Source organism: Sipha flava, unplaced genomic scaffold (assembly GCF_003268045.1).
Source record: "Sipha flava isolate LNK unplaced genomic scaffold, YSA_version1 88_pilon_pilon, whole genome shotgun sequence".
In the NCBI taxonomy this organism is placed as follows: Eukaryota; Metazoa; Arthropoda; class Insecta; order Hemiptera; family Aphididae; genus Sipha; species Sipha flava.
This window is the reverse complement of record NW_020273630.1, coordinates 1541506-1565435: the sequence shown is the minus strand read 5'-3', so window position 1 is coordinate 1565435 and position 23930 is coordinate 1541506. Positions and strand designations below refer to the sequence as shown.

Sequence of the window (23930 nt, the reverse complement as noted above, 5' to 3'; positions counted from 1 at the left end):
AATATAGGTACCGAGTACATTCATTTAAAAAGTTTTATAAAAGCAAATCCTAAAACAAAAAAATAAACTTATCAAACTTATTTAATAATGTACTTTTTTTTAACAGAATATATTTTTAAATAAAATGTATTGTTTGTAAACTTAAATTTATGGCTATTATACATTCAATTATGTTCTTATAATAATTTAAAAAGATATAAATTGTTTATAATAATCACTGTAAATAAAACAATAACGACACTTTTTATATATTTCATTTATGTTAAATATTTTTAATACTCAGCATTTATATCTATTCAGAAGGATTATATGGAATCGATAAAGCTTTTGCTATAAATATCAGGTGAATTGGCACAAGAAGGCGTTTGCCGCACTGCACCAATATAAATCAAATAATATGTATAAAAAACTATTACATGTATACATTTCCAAATACAATATCAAACAAGAACCGGAGAACAATAACATCAATCAATAATAATAAATCACATTTCAACTGACGAATGCAATATCATTTACGAATTCAAGTTGGCGTCGAATAAATATTTGTCATTTTTATACTTAAAACAATTGTTTTATCGTGGTACTAAAAACAATATCTAGGGTATAATTATTAAATAAAAGTGAGATCAAATATAGCATTACATAAATCATAATCGTATTACCGTTTCGGGTTAATGTATGCATTTTGTACAACTATTTTATATAAAAGTGCGAAAAAAAAATTGTATTTAGAATTGATGAACTCAATCAATTTTATATCGACGAATAAACGTTACTCGTAATAAAGTTACGGATCATATACACTTTTACGGCAAAACGATAACATTAAAACTATCCATGTCAAAAAAATCTACGTGTCATTATTTCCAGTCGTTAATAACTGCATACGTTTAATAGAACTTGTAATGACAGTTCCAGTTAACAAATTTAATAAAAATACTTCGAAAACATTCTTAATAAAACAATTTCTCAACACCAAAGCGACTGACCTACTTAAAATATATGAAATTAAAGTGATATTAACATACAGCATATTGTTAGTTTGTGCTGTAATTTCATTTTGCAATCGATTGTCTCTCGCCCCATCCCATAACTTTGATTGAAACTTTTCACATTTCGTTGAAATTGGAGATTATTGTTGACACAAAATTTAGTAATGTCACCTGAGGCTCTGCATCGTCTTAAAACCTCAAATTGAAAACCACCCAGCCTGGGGAATTTTACTACTTTTTAATAAAACCCGTTCAAAAAAATAGAAAAGAATATTTCAGACCTGACATTCTATTTGTCTGACTTTGGAGCTTGTCACAAAAATTTCTCATTAAAGTCCGACAATTTTTAATTAGGTGAACGAATTGTGTTATCTTCGCGTCAGAAGCAGTTCAAATTCTTCTAATAAAACCATTTCCATTAACCATTAGTTCAATAATTTTGTTTTTAATTATGATTTCCAGTGATTTAGTATTCCTAAAGAAACATAGTTTGTTGTTTCTGTTTTTTCAATTTTTTTTTTTTTTTTTTTTTTTTAATGACTTTTAAACGTTTTGGACATTAATAAAAAGTTTACAGATAACATGGTAAATCCTAAGATCCTAACGTGAAAAAATTGTTGACTCTTAAAAAATAATAAACCTATAATAAAAAGGTAAACACATGATATGAAACCAGCTGTTATTGGGACACTATAATAACCCTTCACCAACTTTTGACCGGAAGTATCTCTTTTAAGCTTTAGCTGCCAATCTAAAGGGTTGAATGGATTAATTGGGCAGTGCAGTTTTGAATATTCACTATACATAAATGTATACAAATGTAAGTATGCATATGTATGTGTACTTAGTACACGTTCATATAAACATAATACTCTATAGTATATTAACCCATCCAAATTATTCATTTTCTGTTCGCAAACTTTGAAAGTTATTTGAAAGCGTTTTTAAAAATTTTTTTGTAATAATTAAAAAAAACAAAAATTATATTATTTTTTAATCCAAAACTAAAATTAAATTTCCTAAAAAAATTATTTATCTTAACTGACATATAATGAATAACAATAATAAAGTGAAAAAAAATTCTTCAAACAATAACCTTACTAGTAATTTGATTAAAACTAATAAATGTTATGTATTGTCACTATTATGATAAAAATTGATTCTAAAATTTATTGCAGCTCATGATGTCAAGAATTATTTAACTTTTGTTCAATACTTTCAGATTTAATGTAAGCTAATAATTACAGTTGATACTCGATTCAAAAAATAATTTATAATTTACAAGTTATATGTATAATTTTTGAGTGACACTGATGTCAATTATATTCATTGAAAAAATACATTATATATAGTTCAAAATTATAGCAAACGATAACCAAATATTAATTTTTATAAAAACTTTTCTCGCATTTTTTTAAAATGTATAATTTGTAATACACATTATACTCGTATAACGATAGTTTAATCCACTCCATGAATAAATTGATAAATAAAAGATTAATCAAAAAATTCAATAAGTAAATGAGTTTTAGTTACTTGAAACAACTAGAAAACCACGTCATTCAAATTGCATTGTAGAAAATTTATAATAGACATAACAAAATATATGATAAGAATGTAGATGAATATTGATCAAACGATTTTAATATAACCAATTTAATATTTGTGTTATATTTAATATATAAGATATATATTTGCATTTTATAAATGACAAACTTAACGATTATCTCAATAAATCCCAGTATATATACATAATAATATGTATTCATATTGATATAATTTATATACACTCGTATGTATATATATTTTTATTGTAAAACTTATGAATTTTGTGACATGTAAGAGGTGTTCTGTATTACTAGTCTTGAATCCTGAGAAAGCAAAATTAATAATAAATTCCGAAAGTATCTATGACAAACACTATGTATTTTCGTTACCATGTCGGTCACGTTTAAATCGCCAGTTACGAGGAAGGTTTAAAAAAAAAACTTATGGTTTGCCAAGTACCGTTTCCTTTCTCATCTTCATAAAGGTTTTGTCAAAAAGAGACAGATTCCAATCGATTAGGCGTATTTGAAGTCTGGGTATTATTATTCTTTAACATTTTCATTTTAGACATCACTAACTGGATATATCGTATTAACTTTTTCGTACGTGAGCCACAAGAAAAAATAAGTATTAGATTCCATCTACAACAAAATAAAAAAATTGTATTCGCTTTTGTTCAATCTAAAATAAAAAAAGGATCTCGATTATCATCCGAGACATTTTTCATTGTAGCTTTCGATTTTTTTTTTACATTATTATTACATTTTTTTTACTTCGATAATAAAAAGGTATCACGTACTTTGTTAATTTATTGACAATGTAATACTCGATTAAAAAGTTTTGACTTGCTGAACGAGAGAACTATATAAATATACATGCATACAGACATGTTCAGACTTTTCGTATTTGTCCGTAACAACCATTAGTATTTTTTTTATCGTTTTTTTTTCTTTTATTTTATTTTTATTTTTATTTTTTTGCCCTTTATTTTACTCTTACCGAGACTGGTTTTGATAGAAAACTAAATATAATAACAGACGCGAAAAAAGTTTATACAAAACTTTTTAGAACGATTTATATGGTACCAGATTGGATAATAACTGTGTAACTAGCTGCTGAATTTATGTACAAAAAAATAAAGGTTACGTAAAAAATTCCGTTTAAAGCTGGTTTTATTGTTTTTTTTTTTCGAACTTTAATATATTTGATCAGAATGTATTAAAAAGCATAGAGCACATTTATCACGTAAAACAGTTAAGATAAAAATAATAAGATCTATGAAAAGTATTCAGTTATACTATTCTTAATAGGGAATTGAATTTAACATAAAAAAAATATTTTATTCTTAAAAGAAAAAAAGGTTCCGTCTAAATTTATATATATATATCATTATTTAATTAAAATAAAAAAAATTCCAAATAATCTAAAATATTAGTCAACATAGTTAACCCAATAATAATCAATACAACATGAGTAATTTTCGCAGTAGATATTACCATCATATATCTACGGTAAATTGATTAGTTAATAACTGAAACAAATTTAAACGAGATTGATGTATTTATAATTAGTAGTAGATACTCAATTTCTGAAAATTTTGAGTAATTTTAATCGAAACAAAATAATCGTCAGTATTTTTACTCTAAATTTTTCAATTATGAACACAATATAGTCGAGCACATTTAATAAACTTGGTTCTATTTTTTTTTGTTTATTTTTTATTTTACTTCAATATTAAGATAACTAATGTTTAATTTGTTAACGGTTTTGTTCTAACGGTATTATCAAAACGATAGATTTTTGTATGGTCTATATACAGTAGAACCTCTTTTCACCTCCGTTACCTTCGCGACTGGGGGTGTGGTCGGAACGCGAAAAAGGTCAGATTATCAAAATATAAAAAAACATTTGAAGACAAAATGTTACCAAATTTATTTATTAAATTATTTTAAATATTATTTTTAATTTCATACATATATTAAATTAAATAAATAATTAAATAATAAAATAAATAAAAAATGGATAAATAGTAAACGGTAATTAATTTTATAAATATATCTAGCCACATACTATAAATATGAAAATCCATATTCATATCGATAATACTACAGTAGGATTAAACGGAGTGACGGACTAGCCGAAGGCGATCGAGAGGGGTTCTACTGTATTTTTAAAAATATCAAAATCACTTATTCGTAAATCATTTATTGTTTTCTTCCGACCAATTTTTTTTTCACGATTTACACAAATTATATGTTAAAACATGGTATGATAGCAAAACTGCCAGCGGTGCGTGGTACACGATACCGACAATAGTTGTATATGCACGAATACGAACACTGCGACATTAATATTTGATTTTTGATTTTTTTCTCAACCGGTATAAGTAAAAAATAACAATATCAAAAGTATATGAACGAGTATATATCTAAACGGTCGGCGATTGTGGTAGGTATGAGCGACTAATCGTTTATCATCAGGATGTGGTCGGTTTTCTGCGTGAACATAGCCGTTTTAATTACGAACCAATTGTGTAATGGTTGAAATGCGTGTATGGGGATGAACGTCATAACGATGTCGTCGGGGGTGGCACGCGAATTTATAACCCAGCAATTCAGGCGCTGGAAATTTAGGAATGTCCGAAGAGTATTGTCACGCTGCGACAATCGTCAGCTAATAATTTAATAAATGTAATTTATCTCCACCGCTGCTGCCATTTTGTACGCCGTACGACCTACGTCGACATTCACCCTCCAACATATTTTCCCAGTTACAAAACTATTTCGAATAGACTAACCGCGTACTGTCTAGCCGTGCAGACTATGACATTCCTACACTTTGTTATTTACAAACATCCCGATTCATCAGCATAAATACGAGTACAACCGTGCGTATGTATTTACGCTACAATAACAATATTTCATGCGCTCGTAAATGCATGTGTATAGGTTTTTTTTTATTATTGGCTTTTTACAATTATAATATCATTTCAGCCTATACCAAAGAGTAGTGCCATAAAATGCATTGTTTACCTACTGTGTGGTAATCTTTTTTGTTTTGCATTTTACAGAAACGCTATGCGGACCTCACGAAAAGCGATTGCTCAACGATTTGTTAGATCCTTACAACACACTAGAAAGGCCAGTAGCTAATGAATCGGAACCACTGCAATTAAGTTTCAGCCTTATGCTCATGCAAATAATAGACGTGGTAAGTGATAATTATAAATCATTATAATCTTTTCTTATTATTATTTTTTTTTTTTAATTTAATTTAACTGTTGGAAGAATCATAGTTTTAAAAAAATAAATAATATATTTTTTAACTCACTCAGGTCTAAGTAAAATATTCTCAAATAAAATTATTATAAAAATAAAAATAGATCTATTTTATACCCACAATAAAAATAATAATAATTTTTTATTATCAGCACTACTAGTAAAATATTAATTGTTTTATTACATTGATATAGTAATCATTTCATATAAAATGTATTTCTCTTGTAATTTTAAGATATTTATCATTCAAATCATTTTTCACATGTTTTTTTTCAGTACATGTAAATATTATATTAAAATAACTTTTATTTTAAATTATACCGTAGTATAATTGATATTAAAATAAATAAATCTAGAAATTTCTTTAAATAATTGTCACCACTACATTTGGCCTACATTCAAAAATACGGTTCATTTTGTTCTGGCAAGAAGTTTTGATTTTTCTTTAGTAGGTACATGTAAGTCATCCAACTTTGGTGCAGGATAATAATGTGCTTCTTTTTTTTTTTTTTTTGTCGTCACCGCTGTTTTTGTTATTTAGTTCAGTAAAAACCCGTTGGAAAAGTTTCGCCCAGTCTACATCATCTGTTATAAAAGTCTTTGCCTAGAGGCGTGGACGAAGCGTATAAATGTTCGGCTATACCGGGTGAAGTTAAAAGGTTCAAAAAGTACCGATGCAAGTTTTCTTTCGTATAATTCTTTTTTTTTTTTGTGTGTGTTCCAAATACTTTAGATAGTTGGAAAATAATAGTAGGTTAAGATTCAAAAGAAAAAAATATTTCTAATTTTTTCAAGTATATAGCCTTCTTGTGTTTCACATACTGTAAACTAAGCAGTTATTAATAAGATTGTTTTTTTCTTTCTTTTAATCATCAAATACTATTTAAAATATCTAGTTCGGAGGGTATTTAAGTCACCTGAGTATAATATATATATCAAAATAAAACAAAAGTCGCATTGTTCTAGAATAACATAATTAATTACTAAGTAAAATTAGTAAACTTTTGATGCATACTCATCGATTATAATACATATAAATATTTAAAATTAATTAATATAATATTATATTATAATATTTAATATTTTTTATATAATATACTATTTAAATAATAATTATTTAATAATATTAATAGACTGTTTATTTTTTATTGAAATTCCAAGTACTTACAAGTTCATATACAGTTAAATGCATTTTAAATGTAATAGTAAATATAAAATATATCGTCATTTAAGATGAAATACCTAATACACTATTCGTAATTTGTTATGAGTTGTGCCTATTATACTAAATATTCAATTTTTATTAATCAAAAATTACTTTAAGGGTAAATCTGTTATCTTAATTTATAAAACATGGTGAATTTATGTTTATAAAAGTAAATTATGTAAAATAAAATATTCATAAAATCTACTTACATAAAAAAAAAAATACTATTAGATCTACTAATAGATTACAAAAATTATGAAGATTAAAAGTTAAATCACTTATATAGAGATGTTAAGGTCTTACATATTTCTAAATTATAGGGTTTATAAATAAGTCTTATAAGATACTTTGTAGGATTAACTATGGCTATAGCAATGTATGGACATTGCATGTCCATTGGGTAGTCATAATATAAAAGTTATCTTCGTAAGTTAAATAATAATAATAATACTCGTATTTAAATGTCAATGAATATAGCCTGGTGAGATTGGTTTTAAGTAGCAGACCCAGAACTGAATTTTGAGAGGAAATAAAATGTTATAACAAATATTTCTTTGATTTCACGCATACATTTATAATATACGAAATAATTAACCACACATCCATCTATATTTGTACCTTAATTAAATTAATGTATAAAATTATAAAGTTTTTTAACTTTTTAATAAATAAAGTTTAAAAAGTATTATCACGAAGTAGGCGGAAAACTCTTCGATCGTCCCTAATAGTATTCAATTTATATGCCATAGGCAATATTCTCGAAGTATAATAAAATATAATTGAATATAGACTAATGATATTTAGGGGTGAATTCTCCTTAAATTCGTGGTTTTATAGTTTTAAAAATAGGCTTGTTTGTATACATTTATGTTGTCATTTTTATTAATATTATATTTTGATACGATGCAAATATAATTCATCGAATAACATTTACATATAAAATATATAAACAAATAATTTAAATTATAAGAACCTTGAAACATATTTAACTTAATATTAAATGACTAGCTTCGTAAAAAAAAATTTTAAACCTATTTTAAAACTACAGAATGGTGGAAAAAATAATAGCATAGCGAGCTTAATAATAGTTTTTTTAAAGATAAAATTTGATGTATTATGATTATTAGAGGTGTTACGCAACAGAAAAATGTTTAACAGGTATAATGAATCAAAAATAACGTTATCATCAATTATGAACTCCTCGTATTATATATATATATATATTTTTTTTTTTATATTAATCTTAAAGTATAATATTTATTAGATTAAATTGTAATAATATTATGAGTGATAAAATAATATTTTAGTATTATTGTTGATGATTTTTATAATACCTTTTATTACGTATTATGAATATCATTACACAGGTGATTAACTAAATTTATCGCAATAGTCTGATACATTCATTATTAAAATATTTTAACTTTGAATATAATAATATTATAGAATGGTTAATTTTTTTTTTATGCTATGTCCGTTTTACCCTCAATAACAATCTATAAGATTTTATTTGTTAAACCGACATATATTTGTCGTGCGCTTTTTATCAAATAAATAAAATATATATTTTATGTTTATAGTTTAAAAAATAAATAATCAACCCGAAGATATCATCAAAACTTAATTACTACAATAAACAATAAAATAAGAAGAAATATAGAGTAAAACTAAAATAAAAATGTAGAACTATCCTCATTAAGTGCAAGAAAATGTGAAACACTACAAATAAATCACGATAAATACAGATTTTTCATATGGTTCTGAAAACAAAAGCTAGATAAGAAGAGTTATCTTTTTTTCTTGCTTTTTCTTTTGCGATAGAAACTTTATATTTAAAAACTAATAGAATTCCGTTTATTGCTTCTTAAATTTTAAAAGAAAATAAGATGTTGAAGATAATAGTATGATTATATACAAAGTTTTGTTAAGTAATACATTTAAATTATATCATATTAAGTTGTTATAATCAACAAATTTAAAATACATATTTAATAATTATTAATATTCAGCAGAAACATTAGAAATATATACGTTTAGTAAATTTACGTTACCAATAAGGATATTATCTATTAAAAATAAAATAATACAGAATTTGATAGTGAATATTAAAAATGATTCTTTTAAATTAATTAATTAAAAGCTTGAATGTTAAAAATATAATGCTATTAATATTTATAGTAAATAGTTATATTTATTGAAGTATTAAGAGTAATTAGTGATTTTAGTTCTATGTTTTGGATAATATTACGTACTACAATGCATTACACGTCTTTATTTATTGTTATTATATTTTTATAATTATTTTGTAATTCATTCAAATGTACACAATTTTCTCTTATCATAAGGTAAATAAATTGTGTTTTGGAGATACTATAATGAATACATCCTAATTTTGATACATGTCGCAAAAAAATGTCTAAGAAGTCTCAAATTTATTTGACTAATGGCAAACATTTTGAATTTTTGGGCACGAATATTTTATCCCAACTCGAAAATAAAAATAATTCAAGATTTTTGTCAAACTGACTCGGCAATATATTACCTATGGTAAATTTGAAATAAGGGCGAAATAGTATTTTAAGAATGAGTTAGGTGGATACTTATTTCGTTGAGTGTATCTAAAAGGGCAAAGAGACATGAGGACAGTTTAATAAAACATTCCTATCGTAAATATATACATATATTTTTTTTTTGCAGTCCTTCGCCACCATGTTTATATCAGAAAACGGAAGAGCTGCTTAAAATTTATGTATTCGTCCTCAGACTGTAAACGTCAGTTACCCCGGGTACCTAGCATTCTGAATGTAGATGTATCGACCTATTTTAAAAGAGGTTGAATGTTGAAAAACATAATATTTATAACTATACATAATACATTTTAGTACCGTCGAATTTTTCTATATCAACAGACAGTTTTGATAACACAATATTTTCAAATAATTGAATCGACATTTTTTTTCTTTCTTTAAACACATACAATAGTATTAAAACTTAAAGTAATATGAAAAATACGCCATTAGTACTATTATGAATTTCGTTTTTTTGTTTCAGGATGAAAAAAAATCAACTGTTGATTACAAACATGTGGTTAAAATTGGTAAGTTAATATTGGTTCAATAAATAATTGATACTTGGTTTAATTCATTGCTTTGAAAATAAATTAGTTCCAGCTTTAATATATTCGAAACATTGAAGTGCTCTATAAATTAATGGTTTTGATATGAAATCAGTATTTAACAAGGGTAATAGCTATGGGTGATTTTTTTGCGAAGAACCATTCGAAAAAATGTTGAACTGATATACATTAATAATAGCATATCCAATAAATTTTATATATTAATATATAATTTATATATATTCCTGCCCGTATTTAGGGGGGCATGGGTAGGCACATGCTTGGGGGCATCAAGTCTCAGAGACGGCAAAATATTTTAGCAAAACAATTTTTAAAAATAATGTATCTAATGAAAAAAAAAAAATAAGAAAATAGTTTGTCATATTATGTAATAATTTGTAAATTAAAAAAAGTATTAAACAATTTTCATTTATAAATTATATTTTAATATTAAAGAATCTCGATTATGGACGAAATATTATTTTTATTTTTTTTTTTTTGGAGGGGGCATAAGTTATATGCCGGGGGCACCAAATTTTTAAATACGAGCCTATATATATTGTATATGAATAATATATTTATATTATTAATTATTATTACTATGATTATTTGTTGTAAATAAATAATTATTATTCATTTACAACAAATAATCAAAATATAAAAATTTACATAATATGCAATCCAATTTTTATAGTGTCATAATTTTTTGGTCAGGACTTATCCAAAATTACTTTTTTTTCAAGCTTAAGACATAAGATTTAGTGAAATTTAGTTCACTGTCTTCATTTATATGAAATAGAACATTTCATTGTTTATCTTCTATTCGCAATACTGTCACAAAAATTGTATCAACTCTAGTAACACTCCGAATGATTGAGTTGACAATATGAGCGAAAAAATAACTTGGTGTATTGTATCTCTGAAAAAAATACATTATAAAAATAATAAAAATTGCCAAGAGAAACATTAATTAATTTTTTTTTTTACTTACTTTATTAAAAAATCAATAAATAATAGGCTTGTTTTCAATAATAATAATGATGTTTAATTGATTTTGTAATATACCATATATAAATCAATATATATATATCCTTTTATCTCTTATAATTTCATATAGTTTAATTATTTTAAAACTCTTTGTTATATTTAATTTAATTATCACCGATATAAATGGGGTCAAAAGTGAAAAAACTTCTTAACAGTCACACATATTATTATATTATTATATTATTTCTATTACTTAAGTAATACAAAAACGTGTCTCAATACAATGGTTTTAAAGTTAAATAATTTAGATTCTACAGTGAAGCTGAGAGAAAAGGTTTATTATCAGGAATAAGTGTAATATCCATTTTGGTACACTCATAAGTACACGATTTTTTTTCCGTAGCTTACAAATAAATACAAAAAGTTTTGTCTTGATTAATGTAATATGTGATAATAATAATAATATATAGGCGTAAAACCATTCGTCATGATTTTTTTTTTTTTTGTACTTCCGTCTTTTCACTTAAATCATGAAAACGAATAGAAACATAAACGATTAATCACACATATAGTGTTACCATGTGACAAACAAAGAACGAAAAAGTTGTTTTCTAGGTAAGCCCATTCAAGACAAAAATTTAAACAATTTTAAATGAAATAAAAGTAATTAATATATATATATATATAAAAATTCATATACTCGTATGTATTATCATACTCACTTAATCTCAAAGCACTTGTGTGTTTTTATACGAGTATGTTTTTCCCTCATTTAGTTATAAATAAATGTAAAAGCTGTATTGAATAAATGTTTTTTTTTTCAAATTTATAAAACAAATTAAATTATAATTTTTCAAAATATAATTTAATTGCGTAATAATACTTTAGAAACCCATAATTATTTTTCATTTTTTAGAATTTATCATTGCAGTTGGGCCATTGACTTCGTTATTTTATATTTTAATTGATTCTATAGTAAAAATTCTACTTAATATTCGTAAAAAGTTTGTTAATAATTCCATTGAATTCTTATGCCTAATGAAAATGACCCGATTTATTGTTTTTCTATTCCTTTGCATTATATTTAAGTAGATGTTTAACTGTAAAATGCAATTTCGAAATATTGGCGTAAAGCCCTTTTAATAATATGGAAACCATACAAGTATTTTAGAATATTCGCATTTACAATTTACGGATACTATTTTATTGCTAAAATATACAATAGTGGTACTTTATATTGCTATAAAATTGAACACCACAATATTATAACATAGTATAATAGTAGTTTTATACGATATGAAACACGGTTGACCCGAAACCATACACAAACTACGATGTGATACGATTTATCATTGTTTTTTTGTTTCTATTTTTTATTAGGAATGGAACGATGTCAACCTCAGGTGGAACCACAGTGAATACGGCGGTGTGAAGGATTTGAGGATACCACCGCATAAGATATGGAAACCAGATATGCTCATGTACAATAGGTGGGTACATACATTACATTAATATATTCATACAAACACATACATTCATATGCATACATACACATACATGCTTACATACATACAAACATACTTACATAAATACATAATATCACGTTTATTTAATATAACGGGTGTGCGACAATATAATCGAATGATAAATTTCGGACGTTTATCTTTTGTTCACTTTGAGAACGAATCGAGTTACGTGCGCTATGGGTCCAGTCGGACATGGGTAACTAGACGTTGATGGTTTCCGGGTGGTTGGACGAAGTGGTTTAAAACAGTGTGATAGGTGTTGGGGGAGGAGTATATTAAGAGAATGGTACACATAAAACTTGGAGCGCAACCAAAATAGTTTAATAATATTTGAAGATTTTGAATACCAAACGCGATGCCAATAATCTATTGTGTTAAACTCCAAATGCAAAATTCCAGGAATTCAAGATATTTAATTTAATTTAACGTGGTGTATTTGTTTTTAAATAAAATTGAAGCTAAATTGAATATTAAAATATAAATAGGTACATAAAAATTATAGTAAAAATAACTGTGTGTATGAAAAATTAAGTTGAACTAGAGGATTGTTGTGTCTTCAGATCGTATAATAGAAACATAAAACACACCCGAGACAATTGAACAGGATCTTGATTGCCGATTTATAGTATGATATGCTTGGGAGAACTTAAACAACCCATATTTATAATAAAAATAAAGGATTGAAAAACTTAGAAACAAAATTGTCTACATACTATTATGTCAAAACGTATAAGAACATAAAAGATAAGGGTCAAAATTAATGTGCTAAAGTTTGAGAATCAACCAAGTGGAGATAGTTTAGGATACTAAGGATACAGATGTATGTGACATATAAGTCCAACCAAAGGAAATTGAACAACAAACCACTGAAATAATATGAGTTAAATAAATCATTCGAAAAATATAGTAATATTTTCTTAAAGTAGCGATATTAGAGTAGCTATATGAAAAGTTTTAAAATTTTGTTTGTCAAATTATAAGATTAATATACAATAAAACACAGTCAAGAAAACATATAACCCAAAAATGAGAGCAAATCATATTTAATCTTGTTTTTTTTCAAAATTTCACGAACATGAAGATTTGAGTATTTTATGTTATTAACATAGCTGTTTTTAGATTTGCTGCTTATTGGTACTTGGCATTTTTAATTTTTCTACATTTTAGATGCCTTTTATTTTTTTTTTACAAAAGTTAAAATATTAAAAGTTCAACCTATCTCTTAGAAAATTTGGTTCTACTACAAAACCAACCATCATTAAAAATATAAACTGATTGAGTAGATCACTTTCACTCAAAATCATTTTTTCTGAAATCAATGGGTTTCAAATTCAAAAAATCAATACAGCAATTTCATTCACTCATCTCTGTATCTCACCTAAACGTGGAGTCTTACCCGACCTAGTAGTTTCGGTCCTTCATTTTCGTTTCCAATTAATAACTAACAAACAAATCCTCAATCTTAATAGTTAATAACTATTCACAGTAATATTTAAAAATCATGAATAGGTTTTACCAAGTATGATATCATACATATATTATTTATCGCAATCGTACTTTTGTACTAATCGATTTTGGATGCATTTTAAAATATAAACGAAAAAAAATTATAAAATTGCTTTGAAATTAAATTTTGCTCCATTCATCTGTGTTTTATTTTATTTTTAATTGTTTGATCGTACATCCTATTGTATTTCCCAAAACAAAAATAGAAATAATACGAAACTGAGTCGCCCAAACATGCTATGAAAAATCGAATCCTATAAACGATTGAACACAATTTGTTTGCCTGTGTACATTCGTGAAACTCAAGCCATTAACAAATACTAATACCAGGTTTTAGTGTTACAACCATAAGCTTTGAACAAAAAAATAAAAAATAAAACCTTCGTCATAACCTCGTTGAACAACTAGATGAACTTAGTTAGGTAGGAATGTTACCTACCACTGTGAAGTATAATAATAACGCCATGACCACCATTATCAAAATATCGTCACGGGAATAATAATAATATAATGTATGGAACTACATTTCCTGCAAATTGCGTGTTCTAGTGCTGACGAGGGTTTCGACGGCACGTACGCGACCAACGTCGTGGTGAACAGCAACGGTAGCTGTGTTTTCATACCTCCGGGAATTTTCAAAAGTACGTGCAAGATTGACATCACGTGGTTTCCGTTCGACGATCAAAAATGTGATATGAAATTCGGCAGTTGGACCTATGATGGATTTCAGGTAAACGATATTCACTCGAACCGTCACCCGGTAACGAGGGTGGAGAATGATATTATTATGGACATTCTTGCCGATGCCGTTCTTCGAGTTTTTTTTATTCGTTTCTCGTCCTACCTGTCGGTATGCATTTCGCGTTTCGCGACTCGTTGTCGTCCTACGGTCGCTAAACCAATTAAACATGCGTGTTATGCGGGCATAGACGTAGATATGTTTAACGCCTAAAGGATTGTCATTGTCGAAAATTTAATATACAAATAATTATTGACATCGACGTAACACGATATTGTGACAACAAAACAACATGTGATTAACACTGGGTATATGGACTTGTTTCTTTTGTCTGTCCATAGTGTATAAAACCAAGTGTATTGTTAATAACATGTTTACAAATGTGATTGAGCTTGTAGTCCGACGAGTGTGAAATTCACTTTCATCGATGTAAACGTAGGTTCCGGTGCATTTTGATGTTTCTCCAATCGCTTTTATTGTGTATTTCAGTTGGACCTTCAACTACAAGACGATAATGGAGGGGACATCAGTGGTTTTATTACTAACGGTGAATGGGACCTGCTTGGTAAGCAAACCAAAAAAAAGTAACAACAAAACGATCATTCTGAAAATTATCGCGCTTTAATTTATGCTCATTATTTATAATATAATTATTAATTATTATCTATTTTATTGATTTTAAGATTTATATGTGATTTTTTGAGAGCAATTAATGATATATAGTAAAAAAAAAAAAGAAAAAAAAAGTCAATTTTTGTACCATATTTATTTAAATTCTACTTTTATTTTCTCTCAACAAACCACGGATTCGATAAAATTATATATGTATATATACATACAAATCAAAAATAACTAGTTTTGAATTTAACTATACATCATATTATAGATAGAACATTCAACCTGTAAAATAGGTATATCTAGCATCATTTAGACACATTGTAATGTAGAATTATAAAAGTACAATTAATTTAGACAAATCGTATTCTTATGCCAACGTATAATGGATAACTGAAACTCTATACATGCATATCAAAAACTTATAAATTCATATATATCAAACATTTTATTTTTTTGTAGTGGCCATAATGTATTTCATAAATTATAAATCTAAATATTATTTCAATCACTATATCTAATTTAAATGATAAATTTCCATTATACCACTATTAAATAGAAAACATAATCCATAAAAATAAAATTAATATATTATATATTAGTCAGATAAGTAATCTTACATTTTTTCTGGAGTTTCAGTTACTTTTTTAAATGTGTCTATTAAAAGTATTTTTAGTTAACAATTTAAAATAATTACCTTGGCTTTTTATTAGTTAACCTATACAACATATAAAATCTAAACAGATACTTCTAAGTTTTAAGATTCAGGAAAAATGGTATAGAGTATATCACAGCTATACTAAAATTGGCATTTTACTGAAAAATGTTTATGTTTGTATCATATATTTTGGTTTTATAACATTTAATTTCAATTTTACTATCAAAATTAATTTTTCCATTTATAATAATTTTCAAATGACTTTTAAAACTATGTCTTTCAATTTTCAATTCACAAATTATAAAAACCCAAAAATTTTCATTTTTATTGGTCATTAATGTCTTTGAATGGATGAAAAAACATATCAAAATGTATATTTGTATTTCAACCTGCAATGAAAAATCGCGCTATTTCATTAATATTCTCCAAGATCAGATAAGTCAGTAGTAATAAAATAAATTTAAATTAAAACACTATCAATTTTAAATGTAATTTGACAAATATTGATTAGGCTACCTTTTTTTTATATATCCTTTATTGAAAGTCGTTTTTCCTTTGATTCCAATCATTCCAAAAAAAATTTAAAAAAAAAAACAATAATAATAATAAATAATGATTTTCTAGAGAATAAAATATATTTTAATTTAATCAAAAGTATAAATATTCAATATAAAACATAAATTTTGCACTAAAGCACATATATTTCAAAAGCATGATATACGAAACATATACGAGTGGTGAATTCAATCATATATTTACTATTGGTAAATTCGTGATCTCGAAAATTTCAATATATTTATAGTTTAACATTTTATAGATTTATAAATGTATTTCATTGATCAAATTTATACGATAATTGTATTCGATATAAAACATAATTAAAAAACGAATGTATTTTACAATTAATTTAAGATATTTATTTTGATGAATGAAAATTTGTTAATATAATAACAGCCAGACAAAATAATTATTTAAATTTGTTGATAAATGCAAAAACACACCAATAACTATTAATCAGAAACTATATTTCAAAATTAATTAAAAAAATTGTTACTCTCTAAGACATTTGAATCCACCACTTATAATTAACATTTAATGCTCATCAAACTTAATGTATAACAACATATAAGTATTCTACACAGCAGTAATGACACTTAAATACCTATTACGTACAACCAACATAAACACTTATTTTGTACCTAATTAGTTTATTTTTAATAATATGATGTAATTGTTTTAAGTCGATTAATACACAAACTATAGTTTAAACTTAGTATTGAATAAACCTATTATCAGAAATAAAACGTTACACAATATTAGATCTAGTTGGCATACTCGTATTTTTTTATTTTTTAATCTAGAGCATGCTTAGTAAATTGTAATTATTAGTGCTTCAAAATTAATTGAACTCCTTGTTTTATAAAAAAAAAATAACTTATAGTTATTTATTAAATAATAAGGTGATCCAATAATGATAAGTTTTATCCCTAGTATATAGTGATTCCTATTAAATTCATAGACGATTTACATGGTAAATTGTATTGCATGGTGTTTTTTTTTTTTTTTTTTTTGTGTATGTTTTGGTGTTACAATGATATTGTGTTTGATTCACTTGTACAATTTTGTTTAATCATAAAGGATAAATAATATGATCGTTATTTTTTGTAAACAAAATATTACGTCTGGACCGTCTAGGCTATAGAATATATTCATTAGTATTTACGTACCTACCTACTATCTACTAAATCTAAATTTTCCCAAAAATTATCATTATACGACACTTTGTTGTTTTATGTATTTCATAATAGGTAATTCGGTAGTTTTAATTTTTTTAAATTGTTTGGATAAAAAATAATCGTGTTCACAGCAAAAATTAAGTCATGTTGGTAAATCGTAATTTATTCCTACATGCACAATTACAACTAATTTATAATCAAATTTCAATACTGAACCAAAATTTTTTCTTCAGCAAGTATTTATATTTATTATGACAAATAGGTAAATATCCGTTATGTAAAACTTAAAAACTTTCCATTTATCTAATTTTAAAGAATCAAAAAATTTGAAAAAATCAGTTTTTATTTGTTGAGTTTAAATTAAGGCTAACTTTAAAAAAATTGATTTTATTGATTTGAAAAAGATTTTTCAAACGAGAAACCTGTAATCTCATAAATAATTTTGGAAGATCAAAAATTGGCATCATATATTTTTTATTTATGCCTTTATGACTTTTGGATTTTCTCAATAGTTTATCAATATAAAAAAAGTTATAATTTTAACACAAAAACATAAAATCCTTTTATCACAAGTCAATATTGTGTATAAAAATAAAAATCTATAAAATACTATATTTCATAAACATATTATTACTAAACTCAAAATCGTTTTTCAGAAGTAAAGATTATTTAATATTTCGGTCAAATTTGTTCAAATAATAAGAACACAACAAAGAACTAACAATATTGTAAATATGCGTGTCCGTGTTTTTATTATTTCATACATACGATTTTATTAGATTTCCATTTTGGGCAGTTAATAATTTATTGATACTCAATATAAAATGCTAATAAAAAAAAATGTAATCAAATTTATGTTGTTTGTTGAACATCATAATATCATGTTGGAAATTCATGATGCTACATGATATATACACGCTCTATAATTTCAACTACCCATTAATATTTTATTTTCTTATATTCCGTCTTTAAAATGTATGTCATATCATATCATAGTAGTAACATTCAGGTTTAAACAAAAATCCTTAGGAACTACTAAAATGATGGACGACGAATAGTTTGCTTCCAATGGGAATAAAAAATGAATAAAAAAATGTCGTTCGTCACTTGTAAGATCTTTTCGGGTATTCTTTCGAAACTCATTTTTGAACAAACACATACCCATGTACGTGTCACTTATACTCATGTATTGATCTTGGACTCAAATATGATGAGGTAACCTTATTGTCGAAAATCCGTTAAATACACTACCAGTCAGATCGAATAAAAAATTTAATGTTTTACGTGCCCGAGTAAAACCGTTCGAAAGAGACATATTATGATTTATAAAACATAAGCAAAAAGATAAATCTGTCGAAGAACGCAATTTGAAGTTTACTGGAATGGAAAAGTATTTAATGTTTTGTCAACGCGAAATATCACGGATTAAAAGTGCAGCCTTCTCGTCCTTCGCACACTGTGCGTATAATAATCATACAACTTTATCTAAAGCTCTTTAAAAAGTGGGAGAAAAAAAATGATGACGGTCCAGAACGTTACTCGATTAATAATATAAGGTCGTTAATAACCGTTAACGATTAATAATTTTATATTTATTAATATTTTTAAATGTTTTCCTTCACGCTGTGACTGTTCCTTTTGGCAGGCGTTCCCGGCAAGCGCAATGTGATCTACTACAGTTGCTGCCCCGAACCGTACATAGACATTACGTTTTCTATATTAATTAGAAGGCGCACCTTGTATTACTTTTTCAACTTGATAGTCCCGTGCGTGTTGATTGCGTCTATGGCCGTACTAGGATTTACTCTACCGCCGGACTGCGGCGAAAAACTTTCTCTAGGTAAACGAAATAAAATAATTAATAGTCGTACCTATAACTAGTAATAATATATAATTTTAAACTGTATATTATAATGTTTTGTTGCTTATTGTAAAAATTACCGCTAACATCATGCCTATTGATAACGAGAATATTTTTCAATATTTTTTTCTAGTCTTAAGCGTAGCATTATGAGTGTACCGATTACAATATTGAGTCACTAACATAATGGTCACTGTTTACAGTAAAATTAATACAATAAAATATATGTTTGTGTGTTATAATTAATACGTAACTATTTATCATGTACTTTTTTCAGATTTTTCACGTCTCTCTCCACCCCCGTCCCCTCACGCTTTTTCTGTATTGAAAATAATATTTAAAAAAAAAGACAAAAGTTCATTTTTTTAAATAATTTAAGGTTAAGGATTAAGTGGTTGAGCGGAAAAATTTGTCTCTTCTCCGTAGAAACAAGTACTTTCCAAAATCACCAAAGTACACTAAATACTTTTTGATGGTCATTAATCGTGCTCACCAATTCTTATGAACAAAACCTAATTTTGTATTTATAATATTATGTAACCATTTAAGACTATTATCATATTATATTTAATAAAAATATAATTAACCTCAATCAATTTAATTTTATCCCATATAATTTTGAAATGAGAGAAAAGCAATAATATGAATAACCTTAGTATATTTGATCGATATAGCTTTGGCTACTTTTCTATAACATTTCAACCATAAATATATGTCATTCAAAACTGTAACTATTCGAAAAAAAATGTTATCTTTCGATTTCGTGGAAATCAAATAACATATACCTTTCTTATGATAAATTGATTTCTTGGGTATATCTAAAGCGAGGAATTAGGTAATTCAAACCACCTGACATACCGACAACGGTAGTGTGCAATACATTCCAGGAATTGTAGATTCATATTTCGATTTTGTGTCCGTAGATTTGTAATGCTATATGACTCAAGCATATAATTAACATTATATTATAATAATAATAAATAACTGAACAATGATACTGTGGTGATAAAAACGTAAGAATCAGAAACTAGTACGATCCTGGATTTGATATAAAGTACGTCCCTTACTTGCCATTACTCGCCACCCACACACGAGCCCAAATTTCTATTTAATTGCCTGCATGACTTTCTTTCAACCGTTACGTTACAACGACGCAAAACCTTGTCATGTGTGAGAGAGACGTGACTTGCGCGATAATTTTATATCGTTTAAACACAAAAAAAAGATTTATCTCACATATGCACGCACATACAAAAATAATTTTATATTTACGTCAAAATCGTATTAGGGTATATGTGTGTATGTGCAATTGTGTGGGTTATTTGGGGAGGAGATTTATCGAGCTCTGCGTTTTTGTAGTAATTTTATTTGTGTCATTTTATAATGTTTTCGGGGTTTTTTTGTTTTGGATTTTTTTTTTTTTTTTTGTTTGTTTAAAACAATATTTTACAGACCAGAAAACTGTGAGGCGGTTGAGAAACTACTCTTGTTGCCCGAATCCGTACGTGGATATTACTTTTACCGTATTCATTCGACGTAGAACAGTTTATTACATCATCAACCTGATCTTGCCGAGCGTAACGTTGGCCGCAATGGCCATGCTTGGGTTCATGCTGCCCTCAGATTGTGGCGAAAAAATGACCTTAGGTACATTCGTACAAACTCGCACATTATGTAAACTTACACACACTCATATATATAAATACATATCAACGTATGTAACACATACACTCACACACACACTCACACTCACAAACACACACGTATACGTATACGTATACGTTCATGTGCGTTTGTATCACACTGACTATACATTTAGGTGTAACGTCAGCGAATAGACAAAAAAACTATGTCATACATCAATTTATTTGTATATGTATGTATATATATATAATGTCATAATTTAACACTTCTTATCATGCCATAATTAAATTATGGTGTATATGAGACAGGCTTTATAGTGACTACGGTTCGACGATACGTCCTCTCTAGTTTTAGGGCCGGAAAATATTATCATTATTGTTGTTATTATTATTATTACTATTATTATTATTATTATTTACACGATGAAATTGTTATTTATTTATTAATTTTTGTTTTCTAATCAAATGTTTGGTTTTGTTATTCTTCTATAATAATAGACGTGTGAAATATAATTTTTTTAATTAAAGGTGTAACGATTCTTCTGTCGTTGACCGTTTTCCTAAACATGGTGGCCGAGACAATGCCGGCTACTTCGGACGCAGTTCCTCTTTTAGGTAACGCACGAACAACAAAGAATTTTGTATACAGTATACAAATATGCTCAATACGAATATTCAATGCGTGTATATTATGATTTACGAAAATATTAATATGACGTATTTTATATATTTTTTATCGTGGTCACACACGACTTGGCTAAGGAGGGCACACAAAACGACCGCTACACTGGTAAACGAAACGCGCTGAGTACATACTTTTTATTTCTTTATATATGAATTTATATATACACACACATATATATACATATATATACATATATTGTAAAATTTATAACTGTATTTTTTCACAAACACATTTGAGGTAAAAAATGTTAAGTGCTCTATGTTTTATTATATTATGATTACTGTTGTAATTATTATTATATTTTTATTTTATTTACTTTTATTTTTTTATTTATTTATTTTATTTTAATAATACGATTATTATTATTTTGTTTTTATTTAATTTATTCTTCCTGATTGCGTGCTAGGTGTTTATCGACAAGTCATACTATATTGTTATGAGTTTAATTTCTATACAAAAACAAAACATATCACAATATGAATGAATTTCGATAAAATATATCAGTACAATAATAATATACGTTTTCATAAAATCAACCATTTATAAGATATGATTTTATATTAATTTAAACAAAAATAATATTATATACCAAAAAAATTAAAATTCAAAATTTTATTTTGATATATAATATATAATATATTTTAATTTAAAATTAATATACATATTTTTAATACTGCAATAATATCTAGATAATTAATTTCTCAACTAGTTTAAAAGTTCATTTAAAAGTGATCATCACTGTAACAGTAAGGTTCATTTAATATAAATAAATTCATCTATTTATGACTAATGCGATGATATAACAAATATATTTTTTGTTTGTCAATAAGTTAGTGCGTTGATAACTAAACGTGGAATCATCAAACGTCGAATTCACTTTTTATTCTTTAAAATGCTAATGTAAAAATATTTTAATACAACTTTTTGAATTTCTGCTTCAAAGTGCTTTAAAAAAAAAAAATTCTTTATAAATGACAATAAGTATTTTACTCAATAGTGTGTAACTTAACGTTCATATTTTTAAGAGTCTTCAACAATTTCACAACGTATAATTGTCTAATACGTATATATTCGTATATTAATTAATATTTGAAGATGTGAATGAATGGAGCAGGCTGTCGAACAATTTTTTAGATGATAAACTGCTTCTTATAAACTTATATAAATGTATACAAGAATTCTTCAGATAGTCGCTATTTCAATATATTTGTGTAGGTTTTGTTGAAAATATATTTCTGTAACGTGTTACAAAAATTAATTTTAAACTTTTACAAAGCCAATGGGGATTACAGTAATGTTGACATTTGTAACTGAAAAAATAAATGTGTTGATGTTGATTATTTTAATATACTCTGAAAATCTTGTCTCTTTACTTATGTAAATTTTATCACAATTGAATAACATAGTAGAACGATTAATAATAACATAGCTCAAGAGGAACTGGAGACCGGGTTCCCAAAATTGTATTAATAAAGTACATATTTTTCAGCTTACCAAACGCGGTGTAAACAACAAAATTTTATATTAATATATAATATATATCATTTTTTTTTTTTTTTTTTTTTTTTTAATAATATGTAATAATTTCGATAATTATTTAAATCATAATAAATTTTTTTATTTTTTTTGGTGAGCAGGAGTTACGGTTTTACTATCGCTTACATTTTTCCTAAATATGGTGTGCGAAACAATGCCACCTGCCTCTGAATTACCACTGATAGGTATAATCAAATTAAAAGTTTGTTATTTTTCTTTGTGTTGTTGTTGTTATTTTTATAATTATGATTATTATTATTATTATTATTATTATTATTATTATTATTATTATTAT

The 23930-nt window shown here is 26.0% G+C and overlaps 1 protein-coding gene across 6 annotated transcripts in view; it reads left to right on the top strand.

Annotated features, from left to right (window-relative positions):
- The window catches only part of LOC112693506 (neuronal acetylcholine receptor subunit alpha-7-like), a 69340-nt gene that overhangs the window by 35911 nt on the left and 9499 nt on the right, over window positions 1-23930 (top strand). For 2 of the 6 annotated variants that reach the window (XM_025568616.1, XM_025568617.1), the window contains exons 1-7: window positions 5668-5753; window positions 10080-10125; window positions 12511-12620; window positions 14712-14892; window positions 15391-15466; window positions 19556-19750; window positions 21943-22029. In XM_025568616.1, the coding sequence (XP_025424401.1) occupies window positions 10081-10125; window positions 12511-12620; window positions 14712-14892; window positions 15391-15466; window positions 19556-19750; window positions 21943-22029 (694 nt within the window). In that variant the 5' untranslated portion in view covers window positions 5668-5753; window position 10080. Of the gene's footprint in view, window positions 1-5613; window positions 5754-8157; window positions 8160-10079; window positions 10126-12510; window positions 12621-14711; window positions 14893-15390; window positions 15467-19555; window positions 19751-21223; window positions 21419-21942; window positions 22030-23736; window positions 23821-23930 lie in introns of those variants that run through there. The other 4 variants (XM_025568620.1, XM_025568614.1, XM_025568619.1 and 1 more) reach the window with 4 other exon arrangements.